Here is a 25,256-nt window from a genome sequence, read left to right as displayed (position 1 = left end):
GGATTGTCATGATAATTGTATTGGCCTGGCCTAGCCATAAGCGTTGAGTATTCTTCTAGCTATTTAAGTTGTTCTTTAATCCTTTAAGGAACATTCTTTAATTTTAAAAGTTTTTTTAATATGATTAATTATGTTGAGTGTTTTTCTAATGTTGAACCATCCATGCTTCCCTGGCATTAATCCTACTTGATTCAAATGAATAATTTCTTGAAGAAATCACTGTAGTCTATTTGAGAGGATTTTGTTAAACATTTTTTTAAACCCTTAACTTCTGTGTATTGGCTCCTTGGTGGAAGAGTGGTAAGGGTGGGCAATGGGGGTCAAGTGACTTGCCCAGGGTCACACAGCTAGGAAGTGTCTGAGGCCAGATTTGAACCTAGGACCTCTCATCTCTAGGCCTGACTCTCAATCCACTGAGCTACCCAGCTGCCCTTTGTTAAACATTTTTGAGTCAATCTTCATTAATTATGTTAGCCTACATAGCTGTATATATTTCTGTATACAAGTCTTCTGTGTGCTTTGGTAGGCCAATCCCCAGGCGTTTTATGCATTTTGTAGTGATGGAGAATGGGATTTCCCTTCCTATCTTATAATTTGTTATTATTATCTAGAAATACTGTTGATTTTCGAGAATTTATTTTGTAGCCTGCAACTTTGCTGAAGCCATTAATTGTCTCAATTAGCTTCTTTCCTGATTCCGTAGGCTTTTCCAAGTAAACCATTATATCATCGGTAAATGGAGATAGATTAATCTCCTCTTTACCTATCTTTATTCCTTTAATTCTTTTCTCTTGTCTTATTGCTATTGCTGGAATTAACTATAGCAAATACTAGGGAGAGTGAGAATCTTTGTTTCACTTGTTGGAAAAAATTCTGGTGTATCCCGTTGCGTATGATGCTTGCTTTCAGTTTTAGATAGACGATTTTTACAATATTAAAAAATGTCATTTTGTGACTTTACTTTGTACAGTTTTTAGTATAAAAGATTATTGTACTTTGTCAAAGGCTTTTTCTGAGTCTGTTGGGATGTTTTTTTGAGTCTGAATGTCTTTGTTTTTAATATGATTAATTATGTTCATTATTTTCCCCTGGTATTAATGATTAGACTTTTGAAACATCGATTCCCTCAGGCCATTCTGATGCAAGATCCCCTTCTCCCTTCATGGACCATCTCTTTATTCATAGAAGCATTCATCCCACCTCCAAACTAAGGCCTCCTTTCTTTTCTCCTCCTATGCAAACCCTACCTCCTCCTCCTCCTCACTCACTTCCCTACAGGTTCCTCTTTTTCTGAGACAATAATGGCCACCTGTCCCTCACAGTTAGCTCTAGATTTGACCTTGGCACATTAAATAAAACAGGAATTATAAAAATAAAATGGGAAATAAAATAAAAATAAAAGAGGAATTAAATTCCTCTTTATCCTCCTGCTCTTCCTTCTCCCCCTTCAAGTGTCCTTTCATGCTATACTGTAGTCCAACCAAAAAAAAAAAAAAAAAAAGATTCACCCAGACATAGGGTATAGCCAGGTTTTATACATAATGCCTCAGGCCTGACTCTTTACTGTTTCTTTTTTTTTTTTTTCAAATTAAGTTTATTTATTTAATTATTTTTTGCCCATGGTTACATGAATCATGTTCTTCCGTCCCCTCCTTCCACTCCCCTCCCATAGCCAATGCACAATTCTGCTGGGTTTTACATGTGTCATTGATCAAGCCCTATTTCCATATTATTAATATTTGCACTGGGGTGATCGTTTAGAGCAGTGATTCCCAAAGTGGGCACTACCGCTCCCTGGTGGGTGCTGCAGCGATCCAGGAGAGTGGTGATGGCCACACTTTTTTTGTATTACATTCTATTCTGAGTTCAATAAATAGTTTCATAATTTCCAGGGGGCACTAAGTAATATTTTTTCTGGAAAGGGGGCGGTAGGCCAAAAAAGTTTGGGAACCACTGGTTTAGATTCTACATCCCCAATCATATCCCAATCAACCCATGTGATCAAGCAGTTGTTTTTCTTCTGTGTTTCTACTCCCACAGTTCTTCCTCTGAATGTGGCTAGTTTTCTTCCTCATAAGTCCCTCAGCCTTGCTCTGGATCATTGCATTGCTGGTAGTACAGAAGTCCATTACATTCTATTGTACCACAGTGTATCAGTCTCTGTGTACAATGTTCTCCTGGCTCTGCTCCTTACACTCTGCGTCAATTCCTGGAGGTCTTTCCAGTTCACGTGGAATTCCTCCAGCTTATTATTCCTTTGAGCACAATAGTATTCCATTACCAGCATATACCACAATTTGTTCAGCCATTCCCCAATCGAAGGGCATACCCTCGTTTTCCAGTTTTTTGCCACCACAAATAGCGCGTCTATAAATATTTTTGTGCAAGTCTGTTTATCTATGATCTCTTTGGGGTACAAACCCAGCAATGCTATAGCTGGATTGAAGGGCAGGCAGTCTTTTAGAGCTCTTTGGGCATAGTTTCAAATTGCCATCCAGAATGGTTGGATCAGTTCACAACTCCACCAACAATGCATTAATGTCCCAATGTTGCCACATCCCCTCCAACATTTATTACTTTCCTTTGCTGTCATGTTAGCCAATCTGCTAGGTGTGAGGTGGTACCTCAGAGTTGATTTGATTTGCATTTCTCTATAAGAGATTTAGTACACTTTTTCATGGGCTTATTGATACTTTTGATTTCTTTATCTGAAAATTGCCTATTCATGACCCTTGCCCATTTATCAACTGGGGAATTGCTTGATTTTTTGTACAATTGATTTAGCTCCTTATAAATTTGAGTAATTAGACCTTCGTCAGAGGTTTTTGTTATAAAGATTTTTCCCAATTTGTTGCTTCTCTTCTAATTTTGGTTGCATTGGTTTTGTTTGTACAAAACCTTTTTAATTTAATGTAATCAAAATTATTTATTTTATATTTTGTAATATTTTCTAAATCTTGCTTGGTCTTAAAAAATCTTTCCTTTCCCATAGATCTGACAGGTATATTATTCTGTGTTCACCTAACTTACTTATAGTTTCCTTCCTTATATTTAAATCATTCACTCATTCTGAATTTATCTTGGTGTAGGGTGTGAGATGCTGCTCTAAACCTAATCTCACCCATACTGTTTTCCAATTTTCCCAGTAGTTTTTGTCAAATAGTGGGGTTTTGTCCCAAAAGCTGGGATCTTTGGGTTTATCATACACTGTCTTGCTGAGGTCATTTACCCCAAGTCTATTCCAATGATCCTCCCTTCTGTCTCTTAGCCAGTACCATATTGTTTTGATAACTACTGCCTTATAGTACTGTTTAAGATCTGGTGCTGCTAGGCCCCCATCCTTCACATTTTTTTTTCATTATTTCCCTTGATATTCTTGATCTTTTTTTCTTCCAAATGAACTTTGCTAAAACTTTTTCTAATTCAGTAAAAATGTTTCTTGGTAATTTGATAGGTATGGCACTGAATAAGTAAATTAATTTGGGTAGGATTGTCATTTTTATTATGTTAGCTCATCCTACCCATGAGCAATTGTTTTTCCAATTGTTTAGATGAGTTTTAATTATGTGGAAAGTGTTTTGTAGTTGTGTTTATATAATTCCTGTTTGTCCTAAATATTTTATATTGTCTAGGGTTATTTTAAATGGAATTTCTCTTTCTAACTCTTACTACTGAGACTCTTTACTGTTTCTTCCACAAGATTTCTGCCTTTACTCCTGTCTACTTATGTACATTGTAAGAAATAAAATTAATATAAAAGGATAGATTTAAAAATATTAGGGTTTTAAAGGGTTTATTGATACCCATTAGGAAAATGAAGCCACGTGCCTGTTTAAAAGGACCTGCCATTACCTGCTTCTCCCATCATGGCTCCTGCTCCATGATCAGAAAAGAGGAAGTACCAATCCAGTCCTCAGTCTTTATTCTTTTCTCTATGTGATTACATTTCCTGCCCGTGTAATTACACAAGAGAGGAAGCCAGTTGGCTCTTGGGAAATGTAGTTTGAAAGAGTCCTAAATGTCCACAGGAAGTTTAGATCAGGGACCTCAAAATTAGTTCAAGGACTCCCAAATTTCCAATATCATACATTTAGGAAGATATTTCTTACTGGTCTCTCTTTTCTCACTCTGTAGTTATTACTGTCCTTGGCTACTGTATTTATTCATCCCTCCCGTGTATCTGTTGTTGTGTTCAAGAAACAAATAATCCCTTCAATTCTGATTTTCTTTCTAAAAATGTTTCAAATGCTTCTTTATTATTAAATGTCCATTTTTTTTCATTTATGATTAAACTCATATTTGTAGGGTAGGTCACCCTAGACTGCATCCTAAGCTCCATTGCTCTTTAGAACACATTATTCCATCTTCACCTACATTTTCTTTTAAGTGCAGGATAGTCTTGTATTATTTGAATGTCCTTTCCTTTGTATTTACTCATTTTTCACCTGGTCACTTGCAGAACTTATTTCTGATTTGAACTGCTAAATATAACCAGCATGTGTCTTAGAGTTTACAGATTTGGGTTTTTTTTTTCTTTTTCTAGAGATCTATGAATTCTTTCTTTCTTTTTTAAACCCTTATTATCTGTCTTAGAATCAATACTGTGTATTGGTTCCAAGGCAGAAGAGCAATAAGGACTAGTTAACAGGAGTTAAGTGATTTGCCCAGGGTCACACAGCTGGGAAGTGTCTGAGGCCAGATTTTAACCCAAGACCTCTAGGTGCCAGGCCTATGAATTCTTTCAATTAGTATTTCATTTTCTATGTTTTGAATTTCTGGATAGTTTTCTTGTATTTTTTTCCTTCATTGTGGTTTTTCATCTTATTGTGTTGTTCTGGGAACTCTATGACCCTTAGGATGTCTCTAAATATCCTGTCTTTACTGATACACTGTGGTAAAATCGAATGTAATGGACTTCTGTACTAGCAGCAATGCAATGACCCAGGACAATTCTGAGGGATTTATGGAAAAGATGCTACCCATATCCAGAGGAAGAACTGCAGGAGTGGGAACGAAGAAGTAAAACAACTGCTTGAACACGTGGGTTGATGCGGTCATGATTGGGGATGTAGACTCGAAACAACCACACCAATGCAACTATCAATAATATGGAAATAAGTCTTGATTGATGACACATATTAAAACCAATGGAAATGTGCATCAACTATGGGGGGAGGGCGAAGAAGGGGGGTGAAGGGGAAGGTAAAAACATGAATCATGTAACCATGGAAAATTTTTCTAAAAAATAAAATATTAAAAAAAAAACAAAAAATAAATAATTGTCCTGTCTTTACATTTGTATAACCCAGTGGAATTGCTTGTTGGCTCTGGGAGGGGGGATAGGAAAGGGGAGGGAAAGAAAATGAATCATGTAAACATGGAAAAATATTTTCTAAATAAATAAATAAAGTTTAAATGAATGAATATCCTATCTTTGAGATCAGTATGTTTTGCTTGCATAACAAGAATGTTTTCTTTTAATGTTTTTTTTATTTTTGCTTTTCTTCTTCTAGATTGTCCTTTATTTCTGAATATTTGCATTCCCGATATATATTTTTCTTTTGTTTGGCAAGACTTGCCATTTCAGATTTCAATTTTTCTATTCTGCCCATTATTTTTGTTATATAGGCCATAAATTCTGCTCTCATAATTCTCGCTCTTTTTTTAATCATTCAGGAACAACATGTTATATAGTTCCATGTTTTCCTCACATTCTACAAAGTCCTCTGTCTCATGAAGTGTTGGATCTTTTTACTTTGTTTTGCAATTTTTATTCATATGCTTGAACTCACTAGATCTGGAGGCCATATTTCTTGCTGTTCTTAGTATTTTCCCTATTGATTTATTTGCTTATGTTCAAGGTCTTTGAGTTTTCTTCTTTCTTAGTTCTTTGGTAATTTCAGTTTCCCACCCACTCATTCCTGGTTTTCTTCTATTCACTTTCTGACTCTTTCCCTTCTGAAAGTGATTTTCTCAAGGAGTAGATTCAAAGTTTCTCAGCCTTCTCTCACACTGGGAAATTCCTGACAGCCTAGATCTCTGCTCTGAGTGATCTGTGACTTAAGTGGTCAAAAGTAGTTCAAGCTGGATGTCTCAAATGTAGCGAAGCTCTAAACACACACCGCTTCCCCCACATACAGTGTCTTGTCCTGAGTTCTTGTCCCATTTCCTCCGAGTAGTTCTGAGAGCTGCTACACTGATGCTACCAATTGCCCACCCCTGGCACCAGCAGTTCAGAGCTACGCAACACTGGTGCTAATGGATTGTGGCTCCTATTGGGCTCTTGCTCCTGACAGGTTATCATCTGCTACACTGGTCTACTGCTGTCTGAGTGAGCTTCTATAGGATCAGGGCTCTCCACAGCACAGGAAAGATAGAGGGGGAATGGAGTATGGGGTTGGGGTTTTTTGCAAGCCCTGACCAACGTGTTAGGTTCTTGGTTCTGCAAGCGTAGCCTCATTGCTAGTACTTAGGGAAGTGGGGATGGCATGCTGAATGAAATCAAGGTGAGGGAGTGTCAGTTCATCAATGTTGTCTTTTTGTTTGACTTTCTTTAGGATTCTGGGTGACCTAGACCCATGGAAACAATTTAAGTTGCTTAATCTTTGGCAGAAAATTCCCATTTTAGAGATTTGAGAGGTCATGAGATTCAGGGGAAATGGCTTGTCCACCATCTTGTTGCTCATATGACCTCCCAGTTCTCCTTAGTTCTTTTTATCCTTGTATAGCATGGTGTCCACACCCACCCAACCACCACTCCCACCACCACCGTCATTATCCTGACCAGCTAATTCAACGTCTCCCTACCAGGTGTCCAGTGGCACGGCTAAGGAGAAGGAAGAGTAATAGTTTCCTCCCATCCCGTTCCATTCAACCTTTCCTCCTGATACAGCTATCTGTCTTGTTGCCCTTCCCTCGTACCCTTCCCCTCCATCATCCATCCATTTCCCCAAGGCTCTCCAGCCCAGGGACATCAGACCAACCTGGCCAATTCATTCTTTATTATTCTGATGACATAAAAATCACTAGAAAAACTTTATAAAACAAGCCTCCAGCCACCCTCCCTGCCCACTCCATATGGGACTCAGAGGAGAGAAGGAGAGCCAATCTGGTGACTCTGGGATCCTCGGGGATGGTTGGAGGTGAGGCAAGCTGAGGGGGATCAGGCCCGAGTTGCTGTGGGATGGGGAGAATATGCCACTGGGTCAGTGAGGTGCTCCTCTGTTCAGGATTTCAGCTTAACATTGCCGTTGACTCTAGGAACATTAGAGTAAGACAGGACGATGCCACCTTAGGGATTATCTAGTCCATCTCCCTTCATTTCGTCTGCCCTAGGTCACAGGGAAGAGCCAGGATTAAAACCCACTCAGATGCTCTCACTCCGGTGTCATCACTGGTGTGGGGTCCAGGAAACCAAGAGACTACCGTGACCTTGGGCAAGTCTGTTTCTGCATGTGTAAAATGAGGGGGAGTTTAATTAAATGATCTCTAAGGTCCCTTCCAGCTACAAATCCAGGATCCTGTGATTCTAAGGAGGGTCAGTTCCCATCTTCTTTCTCTCAGTTGTCCTTTCCTCAGAGTAAGATGACTCAAAGTCCCCCCAGGGTGGGTCTGTCCCTGTCCTATATGGCCAGAAGGGGTGCCAAGCCATTTGTTCCCTCCCTCTCCCTGTGTGCCCCTACCTCCTCCACCAGAATAATTGTAAACAAACTGGGAAGTGCTGCACTTTCTTTTGTGAATGACCTTCGTCATTGACAATCAGCATGCACACCCCAAGCCCCAGAAGAGAAAAATCCTCCCAGCCCTTTTACAATGGCTACCCCAGGAGGATAAAGCGGCCCCTCGCTCCCACCCCAAGGAGGGGGAGGGGAATGGGATCTTCTTGTCCTCACCTCCCCCATCCCAAACCCCTCCCCTGGCACCAGTGCCTCATCCCAGATTGGCAGACTGGTCAGAAAGAGTCACGAGAGGTCGGAGTCCCTGCCCCCACGCCAACCTCAGGAGGAGCGCCTCGGGGCGGCCTGGGGGGCCCGGGGTGCGGCCACAGCCCCGCCCGCCCGCCTTCACTTGGGGTTCTGGAATTCAGGATAGTCGTCCTCCTCCTGGGGGGAAGAAAACTTCCAGTTGGGCCCGAAAAACTTGTCTGTCATGGGGGAGTATTTCTGACTCCAGAGAAAATCCTTGTTGTCAGGGGCGTCGCGCTGCTCTTTGACCTCCTTCTGCCCCCCGGGGTTGGGGTTTTTGACGCTGCCCACAAACAGTGGCAGGCGGGTGACGTCGTCGAAGATGAAAAAGAGGAAGGGCCGGTTCATGTTGACCGAGAAGTGGGACATGCGGGACATCATCACGCTGGTGACGCCGGACGCCTCCACGCCAGCCTCGTCCAGCTCCAAGGTAGCCCGGTGCCGCACGCTGGACACCACCGGGCTTTTCTCCGAGATCCCCCGAAGGTCTGGGGCTTGGAACAGCTCCTCGAGGCCTGTCGGGAGGGAAGCGGAAGCGGAAGCTGAGCGCCCCGGGAGAGCCGCTGGAAGCCCCTGCCCAGAGGGAGAGGCTGGGCCGCCCCTCTGCCCTCTGAGGCCGGGCACTGCCCTGGGGCCAGGCCCCCCCCTTCCTTCATGGGAACCCTCCGGGCTCTTGGCTAGAGATTTCCTTGAGCTTCCGGCCCCCCCCAGAGCTCCTGGCTCCATCTTCTGTGGTTCTTTTGATAACTGTTTGAACACAACTGCCCTCCTTTGGGATCCTCCGTAGTGCGTTTTTATGGGCTTTAAACCCTCCTTCTGTAGGTTTTGTGTGATAATACATGTTTGGCCCCAATCAAATTGCTTGCCAGGTCCGGAAGAGGTGAGGGAAGAAGGGAGAGAGACAATATGGATCGTGCGACTTTGGAAAACTTATGGGGAAATCTGTTATTTAAAAAATAATCACACTAAAACGGGGCCACGGGCTTCCCTAAACTGCCCAAAGGGTCCGTGAACCTTTAGAGGAAGTGAAATACTATCTGTAAAGCTTAACCGGCCCTGCTCTGGGGCAGGCTCTCTGTCACTACCAAGCCCTTCCTCCCCGGACCCGGAGGAGGGCACAAGCCCACACCTTGCCTTTTACAAGAAAGGAGAAGTGAGTGGCCCGCTTTGCTCTAGGAAGGCAGAGAATGGAGGGGCCCCAACTCCCGGGCAGGGATCTTTCCCCTGGCCACACTTCCATTCCTCCTGAGTGGAAGCAGAAGGTACCAGGTCCAAATAAAGAGTACCAGGCTTCTGGGTCAGGAGGGAGGGAGTGGACAGAGGGCTGGCCCTAGATGCCCCCGCGACACTTATCAGCCGGGTGACCCAGCCTTGCTGAGCCTGTTCCACCATCTGTAAAATAAGTGGGTTGGATCTGTGGATCCTGAAGGCCTCTTTGAATGCTAACTCGGTGCTCTAACCTCGATTCCAAGCCTGGCTTTGCGACCTCCTGGCTATAGGACCTCGAGCAAGTCACATGTAACCTCTCTGGGCCTCAGTTTCCCTGTCTGTAAAATAAGGGGGTTAAACTAGATCATCTTTGTTTTCTTTTTTCGAAGAGTTAAGGAAAACCTCCTTTTAGTTCTTTCTTTTTCCCCCACGGTGACAGGATTCATGTTGTCTCCGTCCCCTCTTCCCTCCCTTCTCCCAGAGTCGACAAGAATTCCTCTGGGTTATACGTGTATTGCTAGGAAAGCTTTAGGATGGCCAGCTCTGAATGTAGGATGCTCACGCAGCTAAGGACTCCGGCCACTACTGTCTTCCCACCTTCCAAGCCCTCACTCCGGAGAGGGCGAAGAAGACACCCAGAGCCTAGACACATGTTCTGCTGCCTTCCCTGCCCCGTTTCGAGGCGTCTTACCCAGCTGGCCCAGGGTGGAGGCCAGGTCCATCTGGTGATCCAGCTGCAGCTTGGGCATCGTCACCACTGTGGGCCTCTCCTTCAGGAAGGGTCTATGCAAGGCGGCCCTGCTCAGGTTGCCCAGCAACTGGGAGATGTTCCACTCGAACTGGCTGGGGACCACAGTCACGAAACTCATGTTGTTCTTGAAAGGGAACTGAGCCACCTGGGAGGCAACCAAGGGAGGCAGTGTGGTAAAGCAGGAGCAGACAGGGGGCCTCCTCAGGGGGACTGGGAGAGCCCAGGGCAAAGGAGAAGGGCAGCCAGGCTCCAGGGTCTCTGCCTCCTCTGGCTGGCTTTTGCATTTGTATCTCCAGCACATAAGCATCGTTCTTAGCACATAGTAAGTACTTTATAAATGCTGTCCATTCAGAGGCAGCTAGGGGGGTACAGTGGATTGAAAACTGGCCCCGGAATCAGGAAGACTTGAGATCAAATCTATCCTTAGATACTTATTAGATGTGTGACCCTGGGCAAGTCACTTAAACCCTTGCCTAGCTAATTGCCTAGCCCTTCACTGCTCTTCTGCCTTGGAAATAATACTTAGTATTAATTCTAAGACAGAACGTAAGGTTTAAAATATATAATACTATTTTATTATACTATATATAAATAAATGCATATCATATATAATAAATATATAATGTATAAATAATGATATATTAAATATAATGATGTGTTATAATAGTAATATATCATATTATATTATATTATAAATAATAATATAATAAGGTATAATAATATAAGGTAAGGTTTTTAAATATAATAATATAAAAATATTTTAAATTTTAAAATGACATATTTATATAATAAAATATAATATAAAAATAATAACTGGGAAAATTAAACTGTCTGCCTCAGTTTCCTCAATTATGAAGTAGGAATAATAATGGTACCCATCTCACAGGATTTAATGAGATAATATCTGTAAAGCACTTAGCACAATGGCTGGCACATAGTAGGCATTTAGCAAATGCTCTCTTCCTTTATTCAGTGAGGAAGAAAGCCACCATCTCTCCTCATCTGAATGACTCTCATTGTTAGCAAAACCTTCTTTAGATGCAGCCTAGATCTCCGTGTCTTGTACCCATTGGCTCCTACTTTTTTCCTCTTTTGCCAGACAAAACAAGATGAATCTCTGGCCCACACGACCACCCTTTGGTGTTTTAAAACAGGGATCCTGCCTTCCCTGTGTCTTCTCTTAAGCTGATCCTGCCTGGCCTCCAGGCGACTGACTCTCCCAATTGGCTTCCTCTGAATGTGGCCCAGCTTGTTTCTGCTGAGAGCAGGTTTGGTCTTCTGTCATTCTAAAACCCTCGTATCTCCCATAGTAACAGAAGAGGCACTTAATAAGTCTTGGGAGGTTCTGAGTTCCTCAAATGCAGGGAGGCTGTTCTCAGACTGGATGGATGTCAGACTATGGCGAAACAAGAGGGAAAAGCCCCAGAGCACCAAATGTGGAACGGGGTCTGAGTTCCAATCCAGACTCTTACACATAGACCTATCTCTGCAACCTGGGGCAGGTCACAACCTCTCTAGGCTTCAGTTTGCTCAATTTAGTAAAAGAAGGGAATGGGCGAGGGGGTCTCTGAGGCCCCTTTCATTACCAGATTTAAGATCACATGATCTCCATGGTCCTTCTGAGTTCTAAAAAGTCTAGGATACGGGTGGCTATGTGGCTCAGTGGATAGAGCATGAGACCTGGAGTAGGGAGGACTTGGGTGCAACTTCCCAGCTCTGTGGCCCTGGAAAAGTCACTTAACCCCATTGCTTAGTCCTAGCCCTTCCGTCTTAAGAGTTGTTACAAAGACAGAAGGTAAGGATTTTTTTTTTAAGTCAAAGGTATCTTCTTGTGGGTGCTCAGGTTACCCTTATTTCTGGGGCTTTGGGAAACCCCAGGAAATGCCCAGCAGAAGGTGGGGAGAATTGGAACCCAGAAGAGAAAGTTAATGGGGAAGAAGAGGAAGAGAGAGTCGAAACTACCATTTTCTCTGAGGTTTGCTTTGCATATACTGAGTATGGCAGCCTGCATGTTTGACCAGGCAGGGAAGGGTAGGGAATAAAGAGCTAGCTTCAGAGTTCTGGATTCTTACATACAAAAATAGAAATTGTCAGATTAACAAAAGAGGAAATAGAATACTTAAATAAGCACTGAAAAATAAGACAGAAAAAGAAATTAAACACACCATCAAGGAACTCCCCAGGAAAAAATCCCCAGGGCCAGATGGATTCACAAGTGAATTCTATCCAACATCTAAAGAACAATTAATCCCGACACTATACAAAATATTTGGCAAAATAAGCAAAGAAGAAAAAAAATTTTTTTAAATAAGCAAAGAAGGAGTCCCACCAGATTCTTTTTATGACACAAATATGGTACTGATACCCAAGCCAGGAAGACCAAAAATGGAGAGAGAAAACCACAGACCAATCTCCTTAATGAACATAGATGCAGAGTCCTGGGTTCTAGTCTCACTGATGGATGACATCAGACAAATCACTTCCTCCTGGTGCCTCTAAGAAAATAAATTGCAGGACAGATGCTGACCTGCACTGGTGAAGGGAACTTCCTCACCTGGGAGCTCCCTCAGCCAGATTTAATCCTTATCTGCCATCCCTATCTGTAACTCCAAATCCAACTCTCTTTCCTCTGGAATGGCAAATGAATGAAAAAAAATTAACACTCCGAAGACAAGCCGAGTACAAGAAATTATGGGAATTAAGGGGAAATGAGCAAAATAGAAACAAACTAGAACAATTGAATTAAGAAATGAAACAAAGAGCTGAGATTTTGCAAAAAAGACCAATAACATTGATAAATCTTTAGCAAATATAATCAGTCAGAGGAGAGAGGAAAATCAAATTGCTGTAATCAGCAGCGAGAAAGAGGAGAACACAGTGAATGAGTAATATGAGGGTGAAAGGCCAAACAATAGAAACAGCAACAAATTCTATTAGAGAAAACAATGATATAGATATAGATATATGATGTTATCAAAATTTATGGGATGCATCCAAAGCAGAACTTGGGGGCAATTTGGTTTCCCTGAAGGCTGATATTAACGAGAGAGAAAAAGAAAAAATTAATGAGTTGAGTTGGCCATTTTAAAAATTAGAAAATGAAATTGGAAAAGAAAGGAGGAGGAAGGAAGGAAGGTTTTTAGAGTTAGAAGAAAAAGGCAGCCAAGTTGCTCAGTGGAAAGAGTGCCAGGTCTACTGTTGGAGAGGGCCTGGGTTCAAATCCAACCTCAAATACTTCCTAGCTGGGTGACCTTGGGCAAGTCACTTAACCCCAAATGCCTAACCTTTACTGCTTTTCTGCTTCAGAATTGATACTTATTATTGATTCTAGGACAAAAGGTAAGAGTTGGGGATTTTTTAGAGTTAGAGGGAGCCAAAGGAATAGGGAAAAAAATCTTTGTATCAAATTTCACTGAGAAGGGTTTCATTTCTAAACAATGTATAAACATATAAGACTAATAGCATTTCTTTAACAAATGAATGATCAAAGGATAGGAACAAATAGTTCTCAAAAGGACTGCAAAGTATTCACGACACATGAAAAAAAATGCTCCTAACCATTCATAATAAGAGAAATGAACATCAAAACATCCCTTGAGATGTCGCCTTATATCTTGCAATTAGCAAAAATGACCAAAAATGGCAATAATGTTGGAAGAATTGTGGAAAGAAAGGTATGCAGATGCATTGTTGGTGGAGCTGTGAAATGGTACCCAATCTGGAATTATGTAAATGAAATTACTAAAATGCCCATACCCTTTGAATCATAGACTCTATCATGGGGTTTATTCCTCAAGGGAACCATCAATAAAATGAAAGTTCCCATATACTTAAAAATACATGATATAGTCTATATTATGGTGATGTAAGAAGCAGTAGGTATCAATAAAAAAAATTTTTTTAAAGAAGAGTTAAAGAGAGAAAGCTAGCTGGACACCAAGCCAAGAGGATGGCTGGATACTCCTGAGGCCTCTATCCCAATAACCATGGGATATTCTGTGGGTGATCACAAAAGGGGTCAAAAGAGGAGTCTCAGATGATTTTTATCTATTTGAGACTCTGTTTCTCTTATTGACCTCCCACAATATTCCACAAGCAAAAATGGATTTAAAAAGGGCAGCTGGATAGCTCCATGGATTGAGAGCCAGGCCTAGAGATAGGAAGTCCTGGGTTTGAATTTGACCTCAGACACTTCCTAGACGTGTGACCCTGGGCAAGTCACTTAACCCCCAATGCCTAGCCTTTACCACTCTTGCTTTAGAATCAATACACAATATTAATCTAAGATAGAAAGTAAAGGTCGAAATAAAAAAGAATCACTTTAAGGAACACTTGCAGGAGACAGAGCCCTTCCGATACCCCAAAGAGATCAAAGGTAGAGCGAAAGAACTTGTGAGAACACAAACATTTATAGCATAGCATCTCTTTTTGTGGCGGTGGAGAGCTGGAAACTTTGATGAATAAATGATGGTGGGTGACAATACTAGAAGACTAGCACGTGCCATAAGACATGGCTTCAGAGAATTCTGGAAAGACTTGTAGGAACCGATGCAGAGTAAAGTGAGTAAAACCAGGAGAACAATTTACAGTAACTTGGCAAAGAACAACTCTGAAAGGCTTCAGAACTCTGGTCAGCACAATGACCAACCATGATTCCAGAGGACCCACGATGAGGCCCGAGAGGTGGCAGACTCCGGGTGCACAATAGGACAAGAATTTTTGAACATAGCCAATGGGAGGATTTGCTTCACTCAACCATATATTTTGTTGCAAGGGTTTTCTTTTTCTTTCCTTTTTCAAGGGATGGAATATGGAAAGGAGAAAAGATAACTGCTTTTTTTGTTTAAAAAATTTAAATTTTGAAAAAGAATCTAAGCACATACCTTTTATCCTGGAACAGACTAGCAGAGGCCCCCTCCCTCCACTCTCTGCAGAAGGCTGGCTCTCTTTCCCGGACCTTCGGCCTCTCACCTTGTCGTGGAGCTCCCACCTTGCCCTCTTCTCTGCCACTCACCTGCACGTCTCCTTGATCCAGCAAGAACCAGCGCAAAGGGTAGTTCTTAGCCTTCATCATGACCGCAGGGACTATGTACTTCTCATCCAGATGAAAAGCGTCCGTCTTGGTCAGACTGGGGTCAAACTTGGTCTTCCAGAAACCTGCAGCCAAGCAGAATGGAGGGTCTACCAAGGTGGGCTGATCTTTTTTGCAGAGAGAACTGGGCTGGGAGTCGGGAGATCAAGGTCGGTATCCAGCTCCCCGTGTGAATTCGGGGAAACCATGCGCCCTCTCTAGACCTCAGTTTCCTTCTCTGTAAAATGCGCAGTAGACTAAAAGACCTCGAGTTCTCACAGTCTCACCACTCCAGAGTTCTCCTCAAGCCCTCACTGTCCGTTCCCTCCCCATAACCATCCACTTGCCTTTTGGGAGTAGGGGTCTGGCACACACTAAGTGACTGATTCAGTGATTCATTGAACTGTTATTGATTAAAGTATTAAACCATCACCCTCGTGCAAATATCAATAATATGGAAACCGGTCTTGATCAATGACGCACATAAAACCCAGTGGAATGGCTCGTTGGCTACGGGAGAGGGNATTATATTATATCATACTATATATTATACAATATGTAATATACAATATATAATTATATATTATATACATATTATATTATATCATATGTCATATCGTATATATTATATGAATTATTGTGTAAATATTATATTGTCTTAAGAATGAATTATTAGCAGCTGGAGGGGGATTAGGAAAGACTTCTCATGGCTGATGGTAACTGAGCTCAGCTTTGAAGAAGACTCAGGATTCCAGGAGTTGATCATGAACCCCAAGTACCTTCCTGGCACAGGGGTAGAAGGTTAGGCAAGGACCAAGAGGTAGGAAATGTGTAAAGGACAGCAAGCAAGAAGTCTCCCCTCAGAGGGCTTCTGACCCCACCTCACAGCTGGCACCACCAACATATGCTTGGCAGGAGAATTCTCTTGGAGGTTCAGCCTTCTGGGGGCTCCCAAGGGAAGCAGGGAGAGAGCAGGGAGGATCTAGAATGGGCATGATTGGGGGAAAAGGGGGAAATCTTTGTCATGCACTGGCTCCTACCCTGAAAATACACAGCATTCAGGAGTAGCATCACTGTGTTTGCTGGGAGCTCCGACAGGAAGTTCTCGATCTTCCCTTCCGTGGCCTCCTTCACCCACTGGTTGATGATCTGAAGGTCTTCCTTCTCATCCCCTTTCAGGAAAGAGGGCTTTGCACCAAAAAATCTCTCTGACTGCTCCAGGAATTCCTGTTTGACTGGGAAGCCTACAAGGAAAAGCCAGATAAAGCCATGCTCAGAGTCCAGCATTGGAAAGAGGGGGATGAATCTCAGCTCTGTCACTCCCTAGCATGGGCTACTGTCCTCCAAGTAAAAAGGCCGGGTAGGAACATCACCTTCCTAGTGGTGTGTCTGCGGGTAAATGGCTGAAGCTCTCTCAATCTTACCTTCCTCTTCTATACAATGGAGATAATCTCCATGAATTCTCCCTGTTTCATGGAGTAATTGGGAACAGAGTTTTACCTCCTTTAAACTGTGAAAGAGGCAGGATTTAGAAGTATTCAACACGGGGCAGCTGGGTGGCTCAATGGCTTAAAAGCCAGGCCCAAAAGATCAATATATGGAAATAGGTCTAGATCAATGGCAAGTGTAAAATCCAGTGGAATTGTGTGTTGGCTATGGGGTGGGGGTGGGGGAGGGTTGGAGGGGAAGGAAAGAACATGAACCATGGAAAAATAGTCTAAATTAAATAATTCAACAAAAATTTTCAAATTAAAAAAAAGTCAAAAGAGAAAAAGGGAAAAAAAAAATAAGCCGAGCCCAGAGATGGGAGGTCCTGAGTTCAAATCCAAACTCAGACACTTCCTAGACAAGTCACTTAACCCCATTGCCTCCCCCTTGCTGCTCTTCTCCCATATTGATTCTAAGATGGAAGATAAGGGTTTAAGAAAAAAAAAAAGATGATGTATTCGGCACACACACCTTTCTCCAGGTACATTCTGGCTGCCATTCGTAGGGCTGCTGTGCCGCCCAGCTCCTGGCGCATGCTACTGAGTGTTTGGTGCAGGCAGGACACAGATTCCACACGCAGGACTTTTTGTAGTTGCTGGGCCGTCTTACTCCTGGCTCCTGGAGAACACGCCGGCTGTGGTCCCATTGGGGGTATCACCAAGCTGGCACACCCCCCACCCACATCCAAATTCAAGCCCACCCACGTCCTACAGAAGAAGGGGAAGACCTTGGCAACCAGACCGTCCGCTGCACCAGATAGCGCCCCACTCTGAAGACAGGGGATTAGGGAACTTTTAACCACCCCACTCCCCACAAAAAAGTCCCCATTGATTCTCACCTCCACACCTTTGACCCTATTGATGTTCTTTGCCCAGAATATCCTCCCCTTCCCCTAATCTACCCATCCTTCCAAGCCCAGCTACGGTTCCGCCTCTTCTCTGAAACTGTCCTTGACTCTGCTCTCAGTCCGTGGCACACATCTTGGGACTTAGGCATAGGCGGTCTCCCAGGGTCCTCTAATTTCCTTTTGTGTGTGAGTCTCCTCCATGAGACCACAACCACCTTGAAGCAGGGGAAGATGCTCTCTCCCGCTTGTATTCCTCACAGCGCTTAGCATGGCACTGAGTATACAGCAGGCACCCAATAAATGCATCGTTCATTTAACAAATTAAGTTAAAGTCTACCTCCAGCCCTCTCTGAGAGATGAAGTGCTCGGGTCCCCCGGAGAGTAACCCTTCTCCCCGAGCTCCCAGGAGGGGCCACGCTGCCCAAGGAGCCAGTATCACAGGCAGCTGGGAAATTCGGGGAGTTCCTACTCATTGCTACTAGCCTGGACCGAGGGTGAGAAGCCTGGCTCCATCATTAAGTCACTGTGTGACCGTGGACCACCCACTCACTGGTCCTCAAGCTTCCCCCTCTAGTAAGAGCTGGGCTGGCTGCTCTCTCATTTCAGGGTTCTGCCCCTCTCAAGCAGGGGGACGGCCCATTTACCTAGTTCCAGATGATACAGAGCTAGGGCAACACTGAGGGGTGACAAGACCACGTTGGGGCTGCTGGATTTCTGCAGGATTTTGTCGAACAAGTCTAAAGTGAATTCCATCATGGCCTCCGCCAGCTGGTGGGTCTGCTCTGCCGATGGGGTCTCCACGCAGCCGGCCTCTTCTCTCTGGTCAGCCCCCCTGCGGGGCTCCAGGCAGCTCTCCAGCTTTGGGAAGAAAGTGCCTGCTGGATCCAGGGAGGTGAAGGAATCTGATTTCTTGGAGGCCTCCTGGGTGTCAGCGGTAAAGTCCAGGGCCCAGGAGTGTGCTGGGAGCCCCGTGGGACCCACTGGTGTCTTGTCTGAATCCTACAGGGGAGAAAAGAGAGTCAGAAAGAGTGAGAAGGTGAGCCACGGTGATGCCTGAGGCTTTGCCACTTACTACCAGTGTGACCTTAGGCAAGTCATCTCTGAGCCCTTCGGTCGTTTCAGTCACGTCTGACACTTCATGGCCCCAAGTAAGGTTTCCCTGGCGAAAATACTGGAGTGGTTTGCCATTTCCTTCTCCAGCTCCCTTAACAGATGAGGAAACTGAGGCAAACAGGGTTAAGTGACTTGCCCAGAGTCTCACAGCTGGTCCGGGTCTGAAGCTGATCTGAATTCAGCCCGGCACTTTCTCTCTCCACCTAAATGCCCGACTTTTAGTTTTCTCCTCTGTAAAAAGAAAGGGGGTTTCACTGGATGACCATTAAGGTCTCTTCTGGTTCTAGAGCAGCCATCCTAAATCCACTGCTGGAATGGACCCCAGAGAACCTTACAGGGCACATAAGACTTTATCAGAGGGAGCAGCTGGGTGGCTCAGTGGATTGAGAGCCAGGCCGGAGGTCCTCGGTTCAAATCTGGCCTCAGCAGACCCTGGGCAAGTCACTTAACCCCCATTGCCTAGCCTTTACCACTCTTCTGTCCTAGAACCAATATACAGTATTGATTCTAAGATGGAAGGGAAAGGTTTAAAAAAAATGAAGAATATATCAGTAACGGAACAATTAAGTGTGGGGGTTGGAGGGAGAAAGTCAAGGAAAGAATTACCTTACTACTACTTAGATCTAAAGTGGGAAAATCTCTTAATCCCCAAATCCTGTGGCCTTTTCTCAGTCTTCACCCTTCTTGACCTCTCCACAGCCTTTGGCATTCTCTTCTCCTGGACACTCTTTTCACTTGGTCATCTCATCAGCTCCCCTAGATCCATGCTCATCTCTGCTACTTATTCAGCTCTAACATCTCTCCTGATCCTCATTCTTGCAACTCTGACAGCCTTTCAGACATCTCAAATTGGATGTCCTGCCCATGTCTTCAACCCAACTTTGTGTCCCAACCTGAACTCAATATCTTTCTCTTTAAATCCTCCTCTCTTCCTAACTTCTCTATGATTGCTGAGGGCTCCATCATCCTCCCAGCCCACCCTCATCCCCAACCCCTGCCCCTGACTTGCAGATTGTCATCTTCATCTCCTCACTCTCCCATAGCCAATTTGGTGCCAAGTCTTGTCAATCTACCTTTGTAATATCTTGCATAAACATGCCCTGACTTTACCACCACCCTCGTACCTGGCCATCATCTCTACTGTAATTGCAATTCTGCTTGGTCCTCCCTGACTTACGTCTCTCCTCTCTGCAGATTATCTTCCACTCAGTTATCCAAGTGACCCTCTTGGGATCCTCAAAAGGTACATCTGGAACCTTACTGTCCCCCTTTCCTGAATTCCACCTTCTTTCCTCTTCTCTCTGGACCTTGATGATTGGCTTTCAGTCCCAATCTCTGATCTGGGTCTTCCCTGCTCCCCTCTCTTGCCATGCCTACTTCCTGTAGGCTTTATGAAACTGAGATGTTTCACTTTCACAGCTCTTCCTGATCTCACTTCCTTCTCCCATGCCTCCTAAACTAATTCCTATCTCTCTTGGGGGCAGCTGGGTAGCTCAGTGGATTGAGAACCGGGCCTAGAGACGGGGGTCCTGGGTTCAAATCTGACCTCAGACACTTCCTAGCTGTGTGATCCTGGGCAAGTCACTTGACCCCCATTGCCTACCCTTACCACTATTCTGCCTTGGAGCCAATACACAGTATTGACTCCAAGATGGAAGGTAAGGGTTTAAAAAAAAAAAAGAAACAGAGTCAATAATTCCTATCTCTCTTCAGACTGCTGTTCCCTTCTCCCTTTCCCATCATAAACCTGGTCTCTGATGACTGGGATAGAAAAGGAACTAATAAATAATGCGCATGTTGAAGATGTCAAAAGTGCTTCAATATCAACATTTCATCCCTCAAATGCAGGTATATCCCAAGCTTCTCTGCTTAGGGGATGTTTTCTCTTTTCTCTGGGGACTCTCTTTCATTGTGACCTCATTAGCTCCTTTGTGTTTAATTATCAGCTCTATGCCAATGGCTCTCAAGTTCACATTTCCAGTTGTATACTGGGCATCTCCGCCTGGATGCCCAGTGGTCATTGTTGTCTGGTCATGTCCAACTCTCTGTGACCCCATTTGGGGTTTTCTGGGCACATACTGGCCTGGTTTTCCATTTCCTTCTCCTGATCATTTTATAGATGAGGAAACTGAGGCCAACAAAGTAAAGTAGCTTGCCCAGGGTCACACAGCAAATGTTTGACGATGGATTTGAATTCAGATCTTCCTGACTCCAAGCCTTCCTGACTCTACTGCACCACCTAGCTAACCCTTAGACATTTCAAAATCAACATGTCCAAAAGGGAACCAATTAGCTTTTTCTCCAATTCCATTTTTTAAGGCTTTAAATGCTTCACATTCTGACTCTAGCCTACCAATTACACATCAGTCCCCTCACTAACAGCATTCAGCCCAACAACCATTTGCTGGTCCTGCCATAGCCCAGTCCATCTCCTGTAATCTCCAGCCTACATGCCTTTGCACAAGCTGGTTGTCTTTTGAGACCAAGAATATTCTCCTTCCTCAATTCTATCTTTCAGAAGTCCTAGTTGAACTGAAGGCAGCCCAAGTACCACCTCCCTCAAGAAACCCTTTCTGGGTAGCTCAGTGGATTGAGAGTCAGACCCAGAAATGGGAGGTCCTGGGTTCAAGTCTGGCCTCAGACACTTCCCAGCTGTGTGACCCTGGGCAAGTCACTTGACCCCCATTGCCCACCCCTATCACTCTTCTGCCTTGGAGCCAATACACAGTATTGACTCCAAGATGGAAGGTGAGGGTTTAAAGAAAGAAAGAAAGAAAGAAAGAAAGAAAGAAAGAAAGAAAGAAAGAAAGAAAGAAAGAAAGAAACCCTTTCTACCTCAGTTGTTAGTCCCCCTTCCCCAGGCCCATCAAAATCAGTCTTCGTAATCACTTTTTTGGGGTAAAGACCTTGTTATTATTTTATCTGTGAACATGGATCCCCCAGTCAAACATAACCTCCTCGTCTTTCATTTCTGTTGCTAGTGCCTCGCATGGTAACAGAGGAGATGGGGCAGAGTGCCTTCCTGGTGTCACTCAAATCACTGGCCTGCTTGTGGTTGCACAACACCCCAGACTACCCACACTTCCACCTGGAAGCACCTCCCATGAGGTCCCCTTACTGGTGAATCACTCCGGGGCTTGGAGCCCAAGGTTGGCTCCTGGTCTTCCGTTACCTGGTTGCCTGACTTGAGGAGGAGAAGCAGCGGTACTTTCTCCTGTTTCTGCCCCTCCGTAAAGGCATCATGGACTGGCTCCTGGAACAGGAAGCATATTTAGCTACTGTCTCCTTTCAGAAATCTCCCCCTCCACCCCTCTGATCTGGAGGCTACAAGAGGGCTTGCCCTTTCCTCAACCTTCATCTCTTCCTAGGTCAGAGGTCCCAACATGGGACAGATACTTCTATGCTATCTGTGTCCCGTTCCCCCATGACAAAGCCTCTTAAGCAGACCCACTGCTTCCTGGTTTGAGCCCCCCACCTCCATCATTTTCTGCAGTCTAGAACCCACAGTATTATATCGCAGACCTCCCAACCTTCCCACAATCCCAGGCCCCCTTGCCAAGAACTCTCTCCATCTCCCCCTCTTTCCCCACTCCCTTCCCCATTGCCCCACTTCCAGTTCATCTCCCAAAGGGACCTTACCAGCCTGTCCTCCTTACCGATAAACAGGATCTAGGCAGGACAGACAGGCCCAGCAGCAGGACGGCCCATATTGGTGGTGCCATGGTTCTAGAACAGGGGAAAGAATTTGTTAGCCATCCTTCTCTCTGGACAGCCTGTGCTTTCACACTGTCCTTGGATCTCTACCTGGGCTGATCCTATCTCATCCTTCAAGACCCAACTCAAATTCCAGCTCCTTCAAGAAGCCCGAGGACCACATTTATCATTATTCAGTACTTGCCATACATGATTACTCTTAGCTAGCATCGATAGTAGAGTGCTTTAAGGCTTATAAAGCGCTTTTACTTTATCTTATTTGATCCTCACAAAAACTTGGGTGCTATTTTTTTTTAAAGTGTTTACCTTCCATTTTAGAATCAGTACTGTGTATCGGTTCCAAGGGAGAAAAGTAGTAAGGGCTAGGCAATGGGGGTTAAGTGACTTGCCCAGGGTTACACAGCTAGAAGTATCTAAGGCTAGATTTGAACCTAGAACCTCCCATCTCTAGGCCTGGCTCTATCCATTGAGCCACCCAACTGCCCATGAGTGCTATTTTTATCCCCATTTTACAGATGAGGAACCAGAGACAGAGAAAAAGTGATATGTCTAAGTCATTTATCCTTGTACTTGGGGCAAGAGTGGTCTTCCTGACTCTCACCAGCACTGTTTCCCTTTCACGTAGTTGTCACATAAGAAAATGGACCCAGATGGCCTCCTAGATGCCTTCCAGGTATGCTCATTGGTTCAACAGTGAGAAGAGTTAGAGGAAGAAGAGCATACTAGAGGATAGTTGGGGGCCAATCCTACCTTCTATAGGAGGCCTTTCCCAAATCCTCACAGCTACTGATGCCTGCTGTTTCTTTCCTCTTTCTTTTTTTTTTTCTTTTTCTTTTTTTTTTTTTTTTTTTTTTTTTTTTTTTTGTTTAAACCCTTGCCTTCTGCCTTAGAACCAATGCTGTGTGTTGGTTCTAAGGCAGAAGAGTAGTAAACGCTAGACAATGGGGGTTAAGTGACTTGCCCAGGGTCACCCAGCTAGGAAGTGTCTGAGGCCAGATTTGAAACCTTTTTCTTTTTAAAAACCCTTACTTTCTGTTTCTGTAGTAATTCTAAGGCAGAAGGACAAGGGCTGGGCATCTGGGGTTAAGTCACTTTTCCAGAGTCACACAGCTAAGATGTGTGTGAGGCCAGATTTGAACCCAGCTCTTCTAGACACCATCTATAGCACAGGAACTTTTTTCCTAGCCCAAAGCAGACAGCAACCAAGGGCATTTCCCCAATCTAGACCTGTTTGGGGTGGAAACCCTTATGTAAAGGGAGGGGGCAGTAGAGAGAAATTGCTGCCCAATTCCAGGAACTCAGACCATGGGGCCGCTCCTCCCCCTCTTGCTAGTAACCCTGGCTGGAGGCCCAGAGCTCCCTGAGGTTGTGAAAGGGGGTACAAGATAAGGAGGACCCAACTCTAGCTTTCCCATCATCTGTTCCCCCACGCTTGCTCCAGCTTACTCTGTTTTCCACATAGATCCCTCCCCAGCTGGCACCCCCACCCCCAGCTAATGAGGAAATGCCAAGAGAATGGGGCCCATCTATGGCACCTTGATGTGGCCCTCTTCAAACCACTCAGCTCCCAAGGGAAAGTAAGTCCCTGCCAATGACCCACAGCCTCAGGCTCTTGGCCTCTCTTGCCTGATCCAGGACACACGTTGGTCCCAGGACTAGAACTGAGGGGGTTCTATGGACCAGTCTATGGACCCCACCAGAGACCAAGGAAGAGGCTGTTCCCAAAGGTACCCCAAACCCACCTAGGGGAGCAGTCAAGTCCCCCCTTAACCTGTAAGGAAGATAAATAATGAATGACCCAGTTGAAAAAAGCACCAGACTTGGTGTCAGATGGGATGGGTTCAAATCTTGCCGCTAATACCAATTACTTTGATAAGCCTGGCCAAGTTTAAGATCCCTAGATCTTAAAAAATAAGAGATGGGACCAGATGGCCTCTCAGATTTCTGCCAGGCTCTGATTTCTACCAATTCAGGATTTAATTCCCTCCAGTTGATGCTTCCCTGGTCCCTAAATGGAGCTCCCTGACCCAGGTTAGACACTGGATTCCTGGGGGATTTACTCCCCAACCCCCCAACCTCTATTCCTACCCACTTACCTCGTTAGCCTCCTGGCTGCTGTACACGACGACGTGTCCACTTTGACACTGTCCTGGGCTCTGGCCCCAACTCCGGCCCTGCCCAACCCTCCCACCCTGACCTTTGATCCCAGTCCTTTTCCAGATTTCTCTCCCTTTCAGCAAATATTGACCAACACATCCATTTAAACATTTGTGTTGAGGCCAGGTCCCCTTTCCTGTTTAGTTTTCTGATCTCCTCCCCACCCCCCACCTGGGGGGCCCAATTAGGATGTGCCAAGTTTTATGGCCATCGGGGCCTCACCAACAGAGAGGCCCATGCCCATAAGGGGGTCCCCGGCCATACTAAAAACAAAGAACCAATTATATGTAGAATTTCATTAGTTGGGGAACAGGTCACGAGCCAGAAGTGCTGGGGCAGAGACAGCATAGACCAGGCCTGGCCCAGGAAACATTGTGAAACACAACATGGTCAACCACAGAGAGTACTGGCCTGGCTAGCAGTCAGGAGCCCTCTGGAGAGGTCCGGGTACTGCCACTGATGAGTGGTGTGACCTTGGGCAGGTCCCAAGCTCAGCATCACCTCTGGACAATAAAAGGCCTGGACCTAAGGTCTAACACTCTTCCCAAGACCTAGCGTGGATGAAATAGGCCTGGGGTAGACTGTCACCCTAATGGACCAGAACCTGAACTTGAGGGTTCTTCTTGTCTGAGGCCCAGCCACTCGCTTCTCTCCAAAGAATCGCAGACTAGCAGCTTCCTTCTCTCCCCTTCCTCCAGCAGGCCTGGGGAACACATCCATTTTAACCCTTTGGCATTAGTTGGTTGAGACGCCAGGTTTGGGGCTGCTCCGTGTACCCCAGGCTAGGCCCAGGCCCACTGACAGGGGTACTGGGCAGGACCTTCTGCAGGAGGCCTTTCCCAAACCCTCCCAGGTACTAACCCCTGCCACCTTTTTCTTTTCAAAAACCCTCTCTTAGCAACCATTATAAGAGAAAGGCGAGGGGGAGGCAATTTCGATTAA

The 25,256-nt window shown here is 44.7% G+C and overlaps 1 protein-coding gene across 1 annotated transcript; it reads right to left on the bottom strand.

Annotated features, from left to right (window-relative positions):
• Positions 1 to 6,986: 6,986 nt before the first annotated feature.
• On the bottom strand, positions 6,987 to 22,973 carry SERPINF2 (serpin family F member 2). Its single transcript, XM_044672954.1, has 9 exons — positions 22,908 to 22,973; positions 22,100 to 22,169; positions 21,616 to 21,696; positions 17,975 to 18,329; positions 16,955 to 17,101; positions 16,036 to 16,239; positions 14,939 to 15,081; positions 9,865 to 10,069; positions 6,987 to 8,479 (listed from the first exon to the last, which is right to left on the bottom strand). The coding sequence occupies exons 2-9, from the start codon at positions 22,163 to 22,165 to the stop codon at positions 8,064 to 8,066; spliced, it is 1,617 nt and encodes a 538-aa protein (XP_044528889.1). The 5' UTR covers positions 22,166 to 22,169; positions 22,908 to 22,973; the 3' UTR covers positions 6,987 to 8,063.
• Positions 22,974 to 25,256: the final 2,283 nt, after the last annotated feature.

Source organism: Gracilinanus agilis, chromosome 4 (genome assembly GCF_016433145.1).
Source record: "Gracilinanus agilis isolate LMUSP501 chromosome 4, AgileGrace, whole genome shotgun sequence".
NCBI classification, from domain to species: domain Eukaryota; kingdom Metazoa; phylum Chordata; class Mammalia; order Didelphimorphia; family Didelphidae; genus Gracilinanus; species Gracilinanus agilis.
The sequence above is the reverse complement of the archived record's forward strand: the minus strand, read 5'-3'. Positions and strand labels throughout refer to the sequence as shown.

What these genes read in the sequence shown, in the direction of transcription:
- SERPINF2 (XM_044672954.1), bottom strand. Translation starts at nt 22,165, where the DNA reads ATGGCACCACCAATATGGGCCGTCCTGCTGCTGGGCCTGTCTGTCCTG. An exon ending in TCTGTATCATCTGGAACTAG is followed by an intron (nt 17,102 to 17,974) that starts GTAAATGGGCCG and finishes CGTGTTCTCCAG; the next exon opens with GAGCCAGGAGTAAGACGGCC. An exon ending in GAATGCTGTGTATTTTCAGG is followed by an intron (nt 15,082 to 16,035) that starts GTAGGAGCCAGT and finishes GCTTGGCTGCAG; the next exon opens with GTTTCTGGAAGACCAAGTTT.